This window comes from Solanum verrucosum, unplaced genomic scaffold (assembly GCF_900185275.1).
Source record: "Solanum verrucosum unplaced genomic scaffold, falcon-dt-bn FXZP01000170.1, whole genome shotgun sequence".
Taxonomy (NCBI): Eukaryota; Viridiplantae; Streptophyta; class Magnoliopsida; order Solanales; family Solanaceae; genus Solanum; species Solanum verrucosum.
The window spans coordinates 363,988-382,326 of NW_026020395.1; the positions used below are offsets into that span (position 1 = coordinate 363,988).

Here is an 18,339-nt window from a genome sequence, read left to right on the forward strand (position 1 = left end):
TGGAAAATACATGATGAAAAAACTAGATTCTCACTGAAATAGTGAAAAACTTCTTAATAATTCCATATGAAATGATTACTATTATTTCTTTTCTCACTGATTCAATTAAAATGTCTATGAAAATAATCACAAAATATTTTTCAATGAGAAATTTAGTGTAAAAATGATGATTTTCTAGTAGTAATCAGGTATATTGTTGTTGATTCTCATTTACACGTCTCTAAAGAAACATTAATTAGGATAAATATTAAAATATGTTATCCTTTATAATATCACGATAACTAATTTGAGACGAAGAATAATTTAGTAGTGTATAGACATACACTCAAAAAGTAGTATATTTTAGTTGGACGGTCCAATTTTTTCCTATCTATAACTACCCTTTTGTTTGTTCAACTCACTTCCATTTTCTGCAAGCTCTCCTGTTCAAACCTATACAAAATAGGAACAAATTTGAAGAGAAAAAAATAAAATAAAAATCTCTAGGTAGATTTTCTTTACCCTATCTTTGCTATATCACCATTTTTTTTTAATAAATCAAGTAACAAGAAAAATAGTCGGAAAGAAATTGTTGTTTTGCTTCTTTTGGATGCTACAAACACATACACAAAAATATTATTAATTTTTTCTTTAGACTATAATTTCCCTGATTGAGGGTGTAATTTAGCTAACGAGATCGCGATATTTGTTTTGCTTTTTTCAGCTTTTTAGATAGAAGACGATGGTTTTTCCTAATAATCAGGAATTACTCGTTGATGGGTCGTCTTCTCAGTTGAGGAAAACAGGTGCAGGAGGTGGAGGCGGAGGAGGAAGAGGGAAGATTGAGATTAAAAGGATCGAAAATACGACAAATCGACAAGTTACGTTCTGCAAACGTAGAAATGGGCTATTGAAAAAAGCTTATGAACTTTCTGTTCTTTGTGATGCTGAAGTTTCACTTATTGTATTTTCCAGCCGCGGCCGTCTCTATGAATATGCCAATAACAGGTTTGTTTATTTTATTTTTTCAACAAGATCTGCTTTTAAACCTAATGAAGAAGAAATGTGACAGATCTTTGCCTTTTGTGTGTGTGTTTTTTGATTTGTTTTTTTTTTTTAAATCGATAATAAAGTATTGCTTAGATGGTAAGCACTCTCTGTCTTCAATTCTAAGATTATCGGTTCAAGTCATAATTCAATTCTAAGATTATCGGTTCAAGTCACTATGAGACCTAAAAAGATGGGAGCTCGTAGCGAGAGGATTTTTTTTTTTCAGATGGATTGATCTATGTCAGTCTAGATATTTTGTGTGATTTTTTTCTTTTTTTTTGACATAAGAAGGTGACTATGGTGTTTAGTTAAAAGATTGAGTTTCTTCCATCACAAAGATTTGCTTGTCTAATCCTTAATTTTCTTTATATTTTTTTGTTCCTTTTCTTTTATGAGCTTCAAAACACCACACTTTCCTTTGATTTTACAAATAGATCTGTTGGTTTGAGTCGTGAAATCGGTTATTGATGACTTCTTTAGAGTACGATGCTTTCTAAATTTTGAGTAAACGAAAATATTTTGTGTGTCGAACTATCTAGATATAGATTTTTATAAGATAAATTTACAAGTAGGGTTAAGAGAGATAGAGAAAATCTTAAGCTTACAAAATTTATTCCCCTTTTCTCTCTATCTCTGTATTTTTTTGGGCATCTTTGCTACTAGTAATTTTTTCTCTCTCTTCCCAATTTTTTCTGTTTGTCTGTAAGCTGTCAAGTTCTGATTTGTTTTCCATCAACTCTTCCAATTGATACTTCCTTAATATAACATGTCATTTCAGAGATCACAGAAGCAATAGCCTATCAGATTACAGATTAGGGTTTCAGGTACACCAAAAGAGTCAAGTTGCTTTTTTATTTTTGGGTGGAGCGAGGGGATCGAACTCTCACTAATAAGGTGAAAGTTAAGGTATTCAATCAATTGAGTTACTAAAATTTTCGGAAAAAAAGGGACCTTTTTCAGCTCGTCAAAATTGAATTAGGGTTATTTTGACAAGCAAGACAATTTCAAACTAACTAGAGGGAGTTGCTCGAATTATAAGCACTCCTCACTTTCAATCTTAAGATTGTGAGTTCGTTTGAATCACCAAGGAAATGAAAAGGGTGGAAGTTCTAGATAGAGATAAAAAAAAGGCAATTCATTCTGCCTTTGTTTTTACCATTATAGCCCTTCAATAACAGAGATCGGATTTTATGTTTATGGGTTCTAATTTTATTTTATTTTAAATATTTTAGAAAGTATTTAAATTAATATATAACCAAAATTTTAAACTAATTGTTAAATATATATATAACCAAAATTTTAAACACAAAAAAAAAGCTTAAGTAAAAAATTACTAAATTCTACCGAACCCACGAGCAAATTGTATCTCCCCGCTAATCCCTCCTTGCTTTGTAATTGAAGTAAGGGCAAATATTTCCCTTCTCTTTGTTTTGGTGATATCGAAAGGTCTCTCCATCATATGATAATTTATTTATTTTTATAAAGAAAGGGTATAAGTTTATTTGAATTGAGCCTTATATATTTGTTAAAAAATTATCCCCCTTTGGCTCAATTTACGTAAAGAGGTTCAAAATACAATAGTTAAAACATTTATTTTTTATTATGAATTAAAGTATATATTTGAAAAAGTATACAAAATATAAATCAACATATTAAATATTCAAAATATTTAACAATTAGTTTGAGAAATTTAAAAGAAAAATTGTTTAACTCTCCAACCAGTAACTCCTCGATATAAAATGGGATGAAGAAAATATTAAATAAATACAAATAATTAATTACAACCTCAGTAAATAAAACAAATCATAGTCAAAAGTTAAAATTTAAAAGGGCATGATATAGAATTTATTTAACTTCCAATTTCATGGTAGTCAAAAATTATTTATTTATTTCTAAAATATTTTTTTTATAATTTCTTGAAATGTGGGGTTGAAATATAGGGGTTAGGGTTTCATGTGATTATGAGCATAAGACATCATATAATAGGGAGTTAGACACGCATATTTGGTCACGTCACAATATTTTGTCATATATTCTTTTTTCGACGGTTCAAAAATATCAAATTTTCATCGGGGTTTCCAACTAGCCAACTTTCAACGGATTTTGTCAAAAAATTCAATTGGAAATCTACACTTCACGCAATTACGATATAGTGTCACATAAACTAAAATAAAAATTCTTTTAAGTATTTGGTATTTCCTTCTTAGTTACATATCTCTTGAGTTCTAGCTCAACTTTGACTTGAATCTAATGCTTATTACCTAATCTAGTGGGATAAATTTTACTAGTTAATTAGAATAGGAAGAGTTGATTTTTCAGATGGTCATTAAATTAATAATTATTATCTTAAAAATCACCTCTCCTTTTTATTCCAATGTCCTTTAAATAATCAAGTGACTTTTTTGTGATACTTCCTCCCTTGCAATTGGTTTGTCTTATTGAAACTTGCTACGGAGTTTAAGAAAGTAAAAGACATTTTAAATCTTATAGTTTTAAATTAAAGATATGTCATATGTACCACAAATAGAGTTTTACTTTTAACCTACTAAGAAAAAATAACTCTTATTTTCATATTTTATCCTCAATATTAGTTACTTAATATTCTTCAAAATTGTTTCTCAAGACTAAAGACTAATAGTCTATACATATATCAATTAATATGAGTATTGTGGAAACAAATTCATAGTAATCATTGTTTCTTAAGAGACATTAAAAGTATAAAATAAATTAAAAAATAATTATTATTTTTAATTGAGTGATCATACGAGAAATTAAGTGGTAGCCGTAAGGAATTACAATATTTATGAAGACCTAGTCAAACTAAAAACTCTTTGATTAATTTTTGGTATTCTATTTTTTCACCATTTGTTGGTGAATTTGAGTAGAGAGGGGGTACGGTAAAGAAAAGGAGTCACTGCACTTTCCTTTCTTACATGGGGAAGAATGGCTGCTGACTGCCTGCAATCACACACAGTGGGTGAGTGGGATCAATTGAATTCCTTCGACGAAAATTATACTGTATAAATAGATTAAAAAGAATTTCTTATAACTATACATAAATTATTGAATCTCTTGACATCGAGGAAGATTCTAATTTAGTGGCAAAGAATGTTTTAGGAAGGAGCTAGATCTAGAATTTTTAAGTTACTGGGTTTTGAATTTTAGAATAATATAGTAACATTTTATTTAGTAGATAATAAATAGATTATGTACCTATGTTAACATAAATACATGATTTAGGCTAATGCTATCAAACACCTAATTTGTACTGTAGATCCAATCCTACCTTAAGAAGTTTAGGGTAGGGTTAGATTTTAGGTATTATTATAATTTTTGTATAAATTTCGGACTCTGTCATTATAAGGGTGGATTTAGGGCATAAGCAGGTTTATGAAAATCGAATACCTCTTGCACAAATCTTGTATATATCTAATAAAAAAAAATTCATCCAAAATCATATTTTGAACTCAGTTACTATTATATACTTCTTCCGTTTCAATTTGTCTGTTTTGCTTTTTTTTTTTTTTTTTGTTTCTTAAAGAATGTTTCTTTCCTTCTTTTGACAAGTCTTTAATTTTAACTTTTCACATGACATGTCAAAATCGGACAAATAAATTATAAAGACGGAATATTACAAAAAGGTAAAAAAAATTGGGGGAGAGATCTCGAGGTGGATAAAAGGGTTTTCCTTAGGGTATTATTCAATGGGTAAAATGAAGAAACATTGTAGCCAATCATGTTGTTGGATCTTGAGCCAACGTGGCAGGGAACAACCAATCACTAGCTCGACGAAATTAAGGTTACAGCTGCCTTAATTCCTCTTACTGTAAGTGCAGGAAGGATTACTTGTTCATCCTTTTAACCCAGAGGATAAAAGAAGACTCACAAATCACAATTTCCAAAACTCCTCCTCCGTCTCATTTGATGTGACATCGTTCGACTTAACATGATATTCAAGAAAAAAAAAGTTTTTCTTTTGAAATTTGTGGTTTAAATATATATCTTCGACCTTTGTGTGGTTGTAAATTATTTTGTCAGGAGTGAAAAGAAGAATTTTAAAATTTAAATTATTTCTATTTAGTAAAGTGATATTTTTTAGGGACGGACTTAATAAGAAATGATGCCACATAAAATGAAACATGTAACGAAGAGAGTATAATCTTTAGGCAGAAAGCTAATTACTCCCTACTTCTGTGAAGAATTTAACTTTTGATTTTGACTTTTTAAGAGTAATGTACAACCGTCAAAAATACTCTTTGATTTTCATAGTTTTAAAAAATATGGAAATTTAACATTCTTTTAAACGAATATTAAAAAGTTAAAAAATCACTTCTCCTTTACTTTTTACCTAGGTCAAAATCAGTTTCAAGCTATCCAAACTTTTTGAAAGGTTAGTACTTGTAATTGTAATAGTCTATGTTGCTTGGATTCATCAAAAATGTGGACGGGTATGTGTAAGATTCTCCAAAAGTAGGGCATTTTTAGAGAATCCGACACAGATAAGGCAACAATTTTGGAGAGTCCGAGCAACTTAGTTAATAGTCATTTCCTAACTTATCATACAAAGAAAACATCACTTCATCCTGAAACATGCATTTTGTTCTAGTCGTCTACATCTAAAAGATTGACAAAGACATTTTGTTTAGTTGTTTAGTCTTACAAGACATATGTAGTTCAGGAATTTAATACATTTTTTTTCTCAATAAACATAGTACTATCAAAGAGAGAGTCCTAAGTTTGAGTCGTGTTGCTATCTATAGTCAAATGAAATTTCTATGTATTTGGTCGCATTAAATAAATAAAAGTATGCTATTGTTTGATCTAATAAATCATTTGTTTTGTGATTTGTGTGTATTTGCAGTGTTAGGGCAACTATTGATAGGTACAAGAAACACCATGCTGATTCCACAAGTACTGGATCTGTTTCTGAAGCTAACACTCAGGTAAACTTGTTTATATAAACCACTATGTTTTTCGATGTAATTTTTTTAATTTTTAATGGAATCATCCGCCTAGGGTTTCACCTCTCGTGCATCAAAGCACAAGTATAAACAAAAATATCCTAGCACTATCAATATATTGTCCGTTTTGGCCTGATATCCTCTAGACCACTTCAAGGATTTTTGACCTCGCGGTTTTGTTGAGTAAGGCTAGCTCAAGATTCAAGTAGTAGAATCAACTACTTAAGATATGGGCTCGTGGCTTCCCTTCTTAATGGGGAGAGAGGCCAAGGCCGAGGTTGATAGGTTGAGTCAAAACAGACAATAACATGAAAGTTGGGGGCTTGGATGTTAAAAATGGTAATAAAGTTTGTACCTTCCTTGGTACTATGATGGGGCAAACCTCAACAAAGACGTTGTGTCTCTAAAAGGGAGGATGGGGAGGGGAGTGTTACAACCTACAAATAATTACTAATTGTTGAACTCAAAAGGGTATTCGCTAAACTCAACTGTTGAGATGCCTTTTCATTTAAACCTTAGACAAAATCGTGAGGTCCGAAAGCCTTACCTGAAAACACACAATACTTTACTAGTAAGTCTGGACCGTTACACTTACATTTTGTTTTAGTACCAATTGTACAGAGAACTAGATATTTTATGATTATCACAAAAATGATTAAATTGACACAACTTTTATATATTCCTCAGTACTACCAGCAAGAAGCATCCAAACTGCGACGACAAATCCGAGATATACAAACTTATAACAGGTCAGTCCAAATCAGATTTCTCTAATATAAACCATTGTGCACTATCAGAAAATCGCTAATAATTAATGAATTTTTTTGTTGGAATTTAACAAAATGGAACATTGAAAATTAGCGATTTTCTGATAGTGACAAAAGTTGGAGTAGTAATAATTAATGATGATGACTAATTATGATTTTTTTTCGTTTTGTTTAGGCAAATAGTTGGAGAGGCTTTGGGCAGTTTAAGCCCTAGGGACCTCAAGAATTTGGAAGGGAAACTTGAAAAGGCCATTGGTAGAGTCCGTTCCAAGAAGGTAAATAATTCAACTTTTTGTTGGCTAATTTCAATTTTTTTATTATTATTACAAGGCAAAAAACTGACATATTTATTTTTTCATTTTCCAGAATGAATTGCTTTTCTCAGAAATAGAGCTCATGCAAAAGAGGGTAAAACTACTAATTTATGTGTTTTCCTTATTTACGTACTTTGACAAGTTTTCTAATGGGTCCATAAAGACTACATACTTTTTTTTATATATATATAACCAGGTCAGCTTCGCACATCTTAACTAATTTTACAAGATACCTGCTACCTCTCACTAGCAATAGGTTGCCTAGTAGTTTTGCCTTGACTGTATTCAAACGTGAGACATCATGAACTCAAAATCTACCTTATTGACTAGTAAACCACACCATTGAATGGAGAATATAGACGGCATACTTAAATCAACTTAACGTTTAGATGAGTAATTTGAATGAGTCAAGATAAATTGAGCTAATAAATAAATAGATCGTTAATTAACTTATTCAAATTTTATTTTCATGAACTAATCTTATCATTTGGCAGGAGATTGAGCTGCAGAACGCCAACATGTATCTACGAGCAAAGGTCCTATTCTTTTCTCTATGCTTTTATATATGTAGTCCTTGTGATAGGACTCAACTATTATGGACGTTTGACCATGTTACATTGTGAAATTTTTTTCTAAATTTTTGTCTTTGAAGTGGAAAAGGTTTTTGACCATGAATTCAAATGAAGGTTGTTTTCTACTTTATGTGAGTAATTTGGAGTGAATAGTGAAAACATATTTTCGTTGTTCTTCAAATTTTGGAATTCAACTATGACGAAACGTGCTTTTCCAAAGTTCAACTCTGAATGAAAATTTTTCATGATCAAACGCCTCCTTGATCAATTAGGTAATTCTTGTTTTAACTTGAAAATTAATTCTTGAAATGTACATATGTAGCAGATAGCAGAGGTAGAGAGAGCACAAGAGCAAATGAACTTGATGCCTGGAGGCGGCGGAGGAGGAGGAGGATCTGATCAATACCATCATCAGCCAAATTATGAAGATGCTCGCAATAACTTCCTGCCTGTAAATCTCCTGGAACCAAATCCCCATTACTCTCGTCGCGACGATGGTGACCAAACTCCTCTCCAGCTTGTGTATGCTTCTCTTCCTTCTTAACTATAATTTTGCAATTTATTTATAATCATTAGTTAAACTCACATGAGTGATAAATTTTACTAATGCTTATTATGGTTTTAAGTGTGGATTGAGATTTTATACCATGAAACAAAAACTTGTTATGGAGGGAGGTGTGAGCGTTTACCTCCAGACAAGAGGGAGTTGTTCAGATGGTAAACATTACTTACTTTCAATTCTAAAGTGTGAGCACTGAGCACTCCTTATTTCTAATCTTAAGATTGCGAGTTGAGTTATCAAGAGAGCAAAACGGGTGGAAGCTCTCTAAAGAGGGTAGAAAAAAAAAAGAATCTTTACCTTTTAGTCAGATTAGGATGTGAAACTCACGAAAAAATGATAGTTCAAATATGTTTTTGACTATTTACTCTAAAACTTCAATTAGTTATGAATTTGCACCTACCTTGTGGAGGCTTTGTTATATCACAGCTGGGATAAACTAATCCCATTGTAGCTTTGATAGTCCAAAGAACCTGGAACTTCATTTTAGGTATATAGAATTGCTTTTGGTCTACTTACCAAAACCAGGATCAAAGCTACAACTTTGCCCAAGGATTTGGTAGAATCTAATAATTTTGGCTCAAATCATATATTTGTGTTTAAAAGTTTACCTAAAATGTATTGAATGATTTGTCGAGAACCCAGTAAACAACATAGTATGCATCATTCATGGCGCTACACTAGAAAATACTTTATTTGAAGACGGTGATTCATTCTGTGTTTTTAACCTAACTCAAGCCAAAAAAAATTGTTCAATAGTCACCACTAACCACTTTTGGTGTCAAATCTTTATAGTTGCTATTTTCAATAAATGGTTACATCTTTTTACGTTTTTCATACCAATAACTAATTTATAGATGAGTGTTCTAGAAATAGTATAGATGACTCGATGGGCGGGCGGAGCGCAACTTCTTTTGTCATAGAGGTGCAACAACAAAAGATTACTTGTAAATATTTTCAGTCACTCCACCCATTGTCTTAATGTTTTGTGTCCAAGGCTCAAAACTTTCTTACTTTTTGTCTTCATTTATATGTGTTGTAACTAAAGAGATTGTCAAAATCTTAAAGAAAGACAAGAAACTTTGTCTAATCTAGAAGAACTAAGGCTATGGTCAGGGGAAGATGAACTGATGGGGGTTTGCCAGAACACAATTACAAGAGCGTGAATTTCGTATTTGTGTTAAAAAATTCACTTAATAGACATAAAGAATCTTATCTAGAACATTGTGATCCAAAATCCATTACCTTAGCTAGCGTTTGACTATAGATTTTGGATCAAAGTCACTCGCATAAAATTCTAGATCCGCCTCTAGCTATGGTGGAAAGTTGTATGAAGTTTGCAAAAAATTGAGAAGCTTGTATCTCTCATGTATAGCTAGCTAGCCAACAACATACCATCCTCTTAGCTTTTACTTTAGAAACAATGTTGAAGTTGAGCACTTGTATGCAAGATACAAGTAACTTCACTACTAGAAATAAAGACTTTTTTCATTGCGAATCAATCGAAAATTTGTGTTATAAAATATGATTTTCCCACCAAACCAGTTCATTGTGAAAACACATGGTGGGGAAACAGATTGTCACTGAAATACTATGGAACTTCCTAATTTTTTTCTTGTGAAAACACTAGTGTTTTTTATTTATTTTCTCACCGATTCAATCAAAATATTTGTGGAAATAGCTACTGAATACTGATTTTTAGTAGTGCTTAATTACTTCAATAATCTTTAACTGATTATTTCCCCATTTTTTGTCTTGGCTGGTGTTATCTCTGCAGCTGATAATCATGGAGCAGGTTTTCTGAAATTTGGGGTCAAAGCTCTTCCTTCATCTTCAGAAATGTGTACTACAATTTTTAACCTATAGTGTTGTAAATCATAATCATAATTATTGCCACTGAGATTTAAACTGTTTATTTTCAAGCAATATTATTCAGTAATCTGTTAATTAAGGAATGAAAAATCTTGTTTGTTATATTATGACTACTTCTATATACTTTTACAGGCTTCTATAAATAAAAAAACTATTGAACTATACAATAATCTTTAGCAAGCTATTTTGTTAATTTATTTATCTTTATATCAAAGAATATAATGTTTAGAAAATAAGAATGATGTTGAAACATTTATGAGAATAATTGACATACTTATTAAAGCTTTTGAAAACTTTACACTGTGTGTTTATTACTTCATAAAAGTAGTAGGAATAAGTTAAGTTGCATATGTTTGAAATATTCTTCAGAAATTCTTGAAGAACTTATGAAATATCTTGGATAAATATTTAGGGAACTTTGATCTGTTTGTTTGGTTATTCTGCAGCTCCTAAGTCTCGTTACGCGTTGTTTCACTCACTAGAAGGCTATACAAACAGCAGATATATAAGTCAGTGAATGTCATCCCCCAAATCAAAACAAAAAAAAAAAACAGTATTCTGCAAATCTTTAGAGCATTGATTTAGTTCATCCTACAAGAAGAACTAGTAGAAATTTCGGAATAAGTTCCTATAAACATACAAGATATTGACAAGGAATATATAGCCACTATCAGATTTCACATGACCTTCGTTAGAAACATTTCCTGTCTTGAGTTGTTGACGATCATCTGCCCATGGTGGCATTATTTAAGATAACTTTCTATCATAGATGAAATTAAGCTACATATGACCTCAATATAGAGAAGAATACAGTTTTCAAAGAGTAGAACTAAGAAATTGTTATATATATTGTTAAGGAAACGTACGTGGAAAAATACTTTTACAATACCTATACCTATATAAACCTATTGCATCTCGAAGGTTGTCAAACATTATCTAGTCTTAGTATATGGCATGCTAGCTTCTCGTCTATACAGGGAGACTACTGTGTGGTCTGATTGGAGACTGAAGGCTGTACCTTCTTCCCTCCAACTCAGAATATATATCGAGGCTAAATTCTGATACATTTCACGTTGAGAGTGAGACTTTGTCCCCTTAATTGTTCACTCCATGATTCCACATTTCCTAATGAATTCATTTGACATATTTACATGGCGGCTCCACAAGCTTCGTATCTCAGGGGCCCCAATCTCAAGCCATGGCTTGGCTGGTCCACTGAAATGTACGACTGCTCCATCTTCCAGTACAGATTGTGTGACATTAATAATGGATCGATAACCTAAACCAGCAATGTGCCATGAAGGATCAATCCGGTGCACATGACCCTCAAAAGCAATTAGAGAAGGTGGAAATGCTCCAGGATTCCACAATTCAAAACCAGAGTTCAGGTTCTGTAAGATAGAATTAAGAGAGGTCAATGTCAGGACATCCTGAATATATATTGTTAAAGAAGCTGCTTAAACGAATAAGAACGACAAAAAGCGCTAGAATTCCATTAGATCGATTGTTCCTCTTTTGTTTGAGAAGAAAAGCTAACACCTTATTGATAAATGTTTCCAATAGCATGAAAACCTGTCTGAAAAGATTTAAGCTAACTATCGTGTCATTTCACATGATAATAGCCACAAAATGCGCAATTTGAAACATTATGCAGAATTCCACAAAAGAGGATTCCAGTTGTGCTCTAGATGTTATCTATGTGGAGACAAACCTGAGCGTATCAATCATTTATTTCTGTGGGACTAAAATGGAGCATGCTAGGGTGTAATACTGAAATGTTGGGGCATCAGAGGAAAGAATGCTCAACTTGATATATTCTGCAGCAGCAGCTATGCATAAAGCACTGCTCGACTATTGATGAGATCAAGTAACAAATAGGCATTTAGAACGAATAACAATGCAGTTTATAGTTTTGATCTATAACTAATTCTGGTTGAACTATACTTACAAGTTTAAGCCAGTGATGGTAAGTTGCAGTGATGTTCGTCTTCCTCCAAGCCTGGAGATCAAAGATATTCATTCCATAAAGCCATCCGCAACGATCATAATCCAACTTAGATGATATAATAGGACTCGTAAAATTAAAGTAATCCTTGTACTTTCTTCCAGGGCAACAGTCATCTCCACAGCTCGAGTCAAAAGCTGCACCAACAACTTTCCCGTTGAGATCAAGTTCCCACAGAGACGATAAATCATGCTGTACTACAGTATCATCGTCCAAAAATACAATCTTGTTCAGGTTTGGGAAAAGCTGTGAACCCATGAAATTATATAAAAAAATCAATTATTCATTAAATGTCATGTTCAAGATCATCCTTTTGTCAGTGAAAACAATGTTAAATAAAGTTATTACCTCGGGGATATAGATGCGCAGATGATTCAAGAGGGATGTACAGCTAGGCCGTAGATGCTGCAAATCTTTTTCATGTTCATACTTGTTTGGAATATTTTCCATTTTCATGCTGTCAAGCTTGTGGCTACAGATCAATCGATGAATCTCTATCATCTCCTTAATCCCGATATTCACCTCATGAGGCCAATCATACTGATGCAATCCTCTTACTTCCAAAACAGCAGAATTAACAGAGTTTACAGCAAACCATGCATGCATTGCAGTGTATGTCTTCTTATCAGTAACTATATGAAACGCCAATCTTTCTGGGATACTTGAGCTTTTAATGGTCGAGGAAACTACGACAGACGCAGCAAGTACATTGTCCGTTAAAAGAACTACATGATGGAAGGAAGGGTCAATGAGGTGGGATACATATTGGGGTGAAGGCAAGCGAGAACGTGCAGCAGCATTTTCAGCATATTCTTCAGCTAACTTGAGGGATAGGCAATGTATGCCCTTTGGTACACCGTGAGAAGCTAAGTGCCAAAAAATAGACTCACTTTGCCTTGCTGATTCTACCATTTGCTCCATTTTCATTATCTAAACAAAGGAAAGAAACATATACTTAATTCAAAAGTTAGCTACAATAAAACATTAGTCCATTTTAATTACCATGAGGTACTCTGTAGTCAAGAAATTTGCAAGGAGTTAAAAAAAGAAGTCATGACACTTAAAGTTAATAAACTTATTGTTATTTCCAAAATGTCACTTTAAAGTTCAGTATAGAGTAATTCTTGAAATGTACACCTGATATTGAAACCAAAAATATGCAATCTAACTGTTGACAAACATGCCCTGTTGGCACATGAGGCTATGCCATGCAGGGAATTTCGGAGACCCTCCCTCAGGTTGGTATGTTATGGCTGATGATCATATGGTGCAGCTTTCCCTTGGTATTACGCTGTTAGAAATAAGTTTCGATACTGCAACTGCAGCACCAGAATGGAGTTTTTCTAACATCTTAAAATAATGGAATCGTTCAAAAGGTATTAGAGAGAAGAGCCTAAACGCAATTTGATTTCAGGTTGTGACAAATTCGTCTCTTTAATTTCCTCTATTAGTCCTATTAATCAGTGGATATCGCTTGCAAGGCATCAGTGTGCGGACTCCATCTGTCCATCAGAAATTGACTCTATTTCTAGTTCAATTACTTAATCCATTACAAAAAACAGGCTCAGACAGTTTTGGGTCCAAACAACCAGCAATCTTCTAGAAAGATTCCTATTCTTTCACAGGTAAAGAAAGCCTTGGAATTCTCATTTCAAATTCAGCTTCAAGATATATACTCGGGGTAACCAGGCCTTAAATATATGTAATTTGATTAAATTAAGTTACTGTGGTAACATGTAGCTGAATCTACATAAGCAATGAAATCTTGAAATTTGGCTTTAATTGAAGATGGAAAGCAGTATCTATGTGAAGTTACATGCCCCTTCCAGGATGGTGGAAAGCAGTATCTATGAGTGAAGTTCTCATCTATGTGAAATATTTTCGTTGCAGAATCTAATCAACTTTTAAAATTCTTTAGACAAATAGAACTAGCTATAGTAAAAGAACAAATCACTACATAAAAGAAAATAAGCAGTGTCTTCATTGCGTAACGATAAAAATATTTTATGAAGGTGTTTTTGCTAGCTTACACACACCTCAACTATTCCATCAAAACATAGGCCAATAGGAAGAACTCAGAGTAGTATTTTTTGCCTTTACTAGGATTTAAACCTGAAACCACATGGTTCTCCTCCCATTTCATTGACCATTAAAACACCGCCTTAGGTATTGCCTAGTCATGACTAAGAGATTCTAATGTTAATCTTCTTTCATAATATTCTGCTTACTTTTCGTGGCTTGAAAGATAATATCTACTCCTGTTAGTAATTTGAGAATTTTACATTACTGTTAGAAATAATTTAATTGCTTAATATAGCTGTCTTATAAAGTTATAACTACTGAGCATTTGCAATATATGATTGACATTCCCACTTATTATAGGTAGGTAAAATAATTTCTTTTACACGGAGCACCAACAAGTGGGTCCATTACGCATTCCAAAACAGAAACACGCACCAATGCTTGAGCGATGGAGCATCACAGACCAGCTGTCTGATTATTCATGTGACTAAGTGGCCTAGTTGTGCTTTTTCTAATTCAAGATTCTCAAACCAAAGAGGAAGTGATAAAATTTGAAAAAATTATTCTCAGCTAAATAATAGTAGAAACTAAAAGACAAGTTAGGTATATGATAATTTATAATATGACTGCAACTCATAAATAAGAGAACCTAAATAGCTGGCGAATGTATAATACGTGTATGATTGATTGTGTATAATTATTGTATACTAATTAAAAATAAATAAACAGTAAATCTGTCAACTATTTGTGTGAAGATCCCTGCAAGAATGATAAAATGAAAAGCACAGTACAGTGAAGTAAAGGGGTTGCTTGTTACCATAGCTTTAGTTTTGAAAGCGAAAGCCTTGATGTCTTGTCCATTTGAAGTCATGTCCTTCACAAGATCATTGAATGAGGATGGTAATGAAGTTGAGCTCCTCTCTATTCCATTGTCACCATCAATATTTGTTACCTCCAACAATGCCCGCATCAACTCTTCTCTGAGCTTTTTCACCGTATGGTTAAAAAGGAAGAAAAGTTAGCATCAGAAATAGTAACAATAAATACTGAGAATCTGTTAATCAAAACTTCATATTAGGAAAAACTTAAACCATGTATGATATTTACATCTATGCTTATTTTAGATCACAAATTTCAAAAAAAATTCTTCCGTCAGGGGCGGACCCACATGGAATCAGCCGGGTGTTCGAGCACCCATTAGCCTTGTCTCGAAATATATATATCTTTGCAAAAATTAAGAGGTATTTGTATAAAATTAACATAGAGCTCCCAATGAACAAATTATATGACTGATTCATTGGCTTTTGGGTGGCTCTTTTAGTGTATTAATTAATCGTTGTTAAGTAATACTAATAATGTATACATATCATGTATAGTTATTGTTCGTCTAAGTCTATCAATACTCAATATTATCGATGTGGACATGCAACGATACATAATAAAGGCCAACCAATCTCTTAAATAATAAAGTCAAGTGGGCATATATCCAGATGAAAGTCCCTTTTTTCCAAGAGCAATTTTGACTTATGCGGAAGTAATGTGTACCACTTTATTATCTTTTCTGTATTATGGTCTAGCTCTAGTATTAAAAATAATACTATATAACAAGTGGGACTAGTAAAGTCTAGAATGGAAATGAAAACAACATTACTTAGTCCTAGTCAGAATGATAGTATTACATATGAATCATATTGTGGTTTACTAGTGACCATGTATACAAAAACCAACAAGTGGATGTCAATTACCGACAATTCCTTTAAATGCGTTACCCTTGGAACTATAAGTAGAGAATATGCTTGAGTTGTACGTAATATATTTAGTAGGTATGGGGAAAGTACCTGGTTTCTTATTTAATTTTTTTTGCCTGAAATAACCAAGGCAGCAGCTACTACGATTCACTAATATCCTAGAAATGTATGGGTTTATAGGAAGTGACCATATATTGCGATGAAATGGATAAAACTTCATTATTACTAACTAGAAATCTCAATTTAAGCTTTGAAAATAGATTGAACAAGTCTTACGTGGGCGGAATCCAACCCAAAAAAAAAGTAATATACAAATATTCATCCTATGCAATTTTGAGAATCTAAGTGGTTATCATATTGAAACTTTCTTAATTCTAAGCGTTTGATCATTTTTTATTGTGAGATTTAAAGAAAAGTAGTTTTTGTTTTTAAATTAGAGTTATTTTTACTTTTTTTAGAGTAATTTGGAAAATCAATATTAAGTTAAATTCTAAAATTTTATAATCAAATGTATTTTTAGAGTTCATTTTTTTTTTAAAGTGAAAATATTTCATGACCAAATACCTTAATGTATGATGAAAAAAAATGAAGACAAAAATTTACTTTTTGAAGGTTGAATTTTTCCGTCAATATGGATGAGTAAAAAACTTATATTCCAAAGTGTGGGTACAATTTTAACTGTAATAAAAAGGTAAAAAACAATTTTGATCCAAATTATGAAGGTGCTCCCACGTGGATAGATTGCAAAATGGGAAAAATAAAAAATAAAAAAATTGTTACACCTAATTTTTTGAATATTTAATCACCACAAGGATATATGTCAATGAGCAAATTTTGCGTTAATTTATTAAAAAGATGAAAAATGATTTACCCGAGTTGAGTCACTCCCGCCGAAAATTCTCCATCCTAGACAACCTGTAATTTAAAAACAATAACCAATAAAAAGATTAAAATTATCAACCAAAAAAATGAAAAACAATTTTTTTTAAAAATATTTTATTTTTAGATACAATCAGAAAAAAGTTTACCGATAGGGGAAGAGCAAAAAGCGGCAGATTCGAGCATGATAAAGGTAATTCTGAAAAACAGTAAGGTTAAAAGTAAACCGAGAACCAAAACGGCCGGCAATAACAACGTCCGGTGAGATATCCGGCGAGTCACCGGCGGTAATCCTTTCCCTTTCATACCAACCGGCAATCCTACGCCACCTCTGCCGCTCGAAACAGCGGCGGAACTCGATATAGTCAGTTTTTTAATCCCCGTCGCCGATATGTAAAACTTCATCATCTAATCAATACTGAATTTCAGTTTCCTCTTCTTCTTCCAAACAAATAATCTCATTTCTTCTCGGTTCCAGCTTCAGATCCGCTTCCTCGAGTGCTCATTCATTCCGCACTCATACTCATCCTCTGGTTCAGCGAATACACATCGTTAGCCCGCACACAAACAATTCGAAACAGCGAAAATCACTGACTCAATCCAGGTATGGAGAAATTTCAAATTGAACGCTAAGTAACTCTTACTCCATAAATCATTCATCAACAACATTCTCACCAATTCAATATTAAAAAATTTCAAATAATTGTTCAAATCAGTGATTGATCCGAAAAAATTATCCAAAAGCCACAAAAACTACGAACGTCAATTGCAAACTAGTTAGTATCAGTTTTATAGATCCTAATAAATCAATAACTTATAGTTTCAATCGTATGAGTGTGATAATCGAAAGAGCATTGAATTGAAGCAGAAAATTTACCTTAGAACAGAATCTGATAGCTCGTTGAAATCTTCAGGAGCTTAATAATGAAGATTGTTCAGTTTCGATATTTAGTTTTACTATAGATCACTCTTTTGGCTGTGTAGAGATGAAAGTGGGGACGACAAAGCCGAAAAGCCAAAACTGATAGCCGCGTTAAATGCTGAAGGGAAATTAGATGGACTACAGAGCAGCTACAAAAATTCAACTACGTACAGGAGATAAATTATTCTTTATTCCTTTTTTGCCCTTTAGATCTTTCTGTCAGTTTACGAATTTGCCCTTCAAATCACCGACAAATAACAAACCAGTAATTTTTTCCTTCCTCGTCTGCCATTTGTCGACAAATACCCGACGGTACCAGCTTTCCTCTAAGCAAACTGTAATTAAACCAATCAAATTTTGACACATATACAAATAATTAACTGAATGGAATTAGCCGTTAATTTAGTATTCCTTCCGTCCCTAATTACTTGTCCACTTTTTCTTTTTTAGTTGTCCCTAATTACTTGTTAATTTGACAAATCAAGAAAGGACAATTTATTTACCTATTATATCCTCAATTAATTACTTTGAAAAAAGTAAAATTTCTTGAAAACCTTAAGTTTTTAATTCATCCACTTCATAATTAATAAGAATAAAATGATAAACTCACTATGTCAATAATTATTTTTTTAATAAGTGTGTCAATTCAAAATGGATAAATAATTAGTAACAGAGAGTAAATTAAAGAG

The 18,339-nt window shown here is 32.4% G+C and overlaps 2 protein-coding genes across 3 annotated transcripts; one reads left to right on the forward strand and one right to left on the reverse strand.

Moving 5' to 3' along the window:
• The first annotated feature begins 613 nt into the window (after positions 1-613).
• Positions 614-10,238, forward strand: LOC125839261 (agamous-like MADS-box protein MADS1). 2 transcript variants are annotated; one of them, XM_049518235.1, is made up of 8 exons: positions 694-987; positions 5,891-5,972; positions 6,678-6,739; positions 6,933-7,032; positions 7,124-7,165; positions 7,566-7,607; positions 7,969-8,165; positions 9,980-10,238. In XM_049518235.1, exons 1-8 carry the CDS (start codon positions 722-724, stop codon positions 9,981-9,983), a joined length of 795 nt encoding a protein of 264 aa, XP_049374192.1. In that variant the 5' UTR covers positions 694-721; the 3' UTR covers positions 9,984-10,238. The 2 variants fall into 2 exon arrangements, with proteins under 2 accessions (XP_049374191.1, XP_049374192.1); XM_049518234.1 differs by lacking the exon at positions 9,980-10,238 and having other exon boundaries at positions 614-987; positions 7,969-8,187.
• Positions 10,239-10,915: 677 nt separating this feature from the next.
• LOC125839245 (probable galacturonosyltransferase 15) lies at positions 10,916-17,804 on the reverse strand. Its single transcript, XM_049518217.1, has 7 exons — positions 17,606-17,804; positions 16,878-17,258; positions 16,721-16,764; positions 14,919-15,086; positions 12,428-13,009; positions 12,023-12,325; positions 10,916-11,465 (listed from the first exon to the last, which is right to left on the reverse strand). Exons 2-7 carry the CDS (start codon positions 17,134-17,136, stop codon positions 11,178-11,180), a joined length of 1,644 nt encoding a protein of 547 aa, XP_049374174.1. The 5' UTR covers positions 17,137-17,258; positions 17,606-17,804; the 3' UTR covers positions 10,916-11,177.
• Between the last annotated feature and the right edge of the window lie 535 nt (positions 17,805-18,339).

Excerpts from the sequence above, each read along its gene's own strand:
- LOC125839261 (XM_049518234.1), top strand. The coding sequence starts at position 722 with ATGGTTTTTCCTAATAATCAGGAATTACTCGTTGATGGGTCGTCTTCT. Across the intron at positions 988-5,890 it reads TATGAATATGCCAATAACAG|TGTTAGGGCAACTATTGATA; the intron begins GTTTGTTTATTT and ends GTGTATTTGCAG. Across the intron at positions 7,033-7,123 it reads GTAGAGTCCGTTCCAAGAAG|AATGAATTGCTTTTCTCAGA; the intron begins GTAAATAATTCA and ends TTCATTTTCCAG.
- LOC125839245 (XM_049518217.1), bottom strand. The coding sequence starts at position 17,136 with ATGATGAAGTTTTACATATCGGCGACGGGGATTAAAAAACTGACTATA. Across the intron at positions 13,010-14,918 it reads CTTTCAAAACTAAAGCTATG|ATAATGAAAATGGAGCAAAT; the intron begins GTAACAAGCAAC and ends TCCTTTGTTTAG. Across the intron at positions 12,326-12,427 it reads TGCGCATCTATATCCCCGAG|CTTTTCCCAAACCTGAACAA; the intron begins GTAATAACTTTA and ends ATGGGTTCACAG.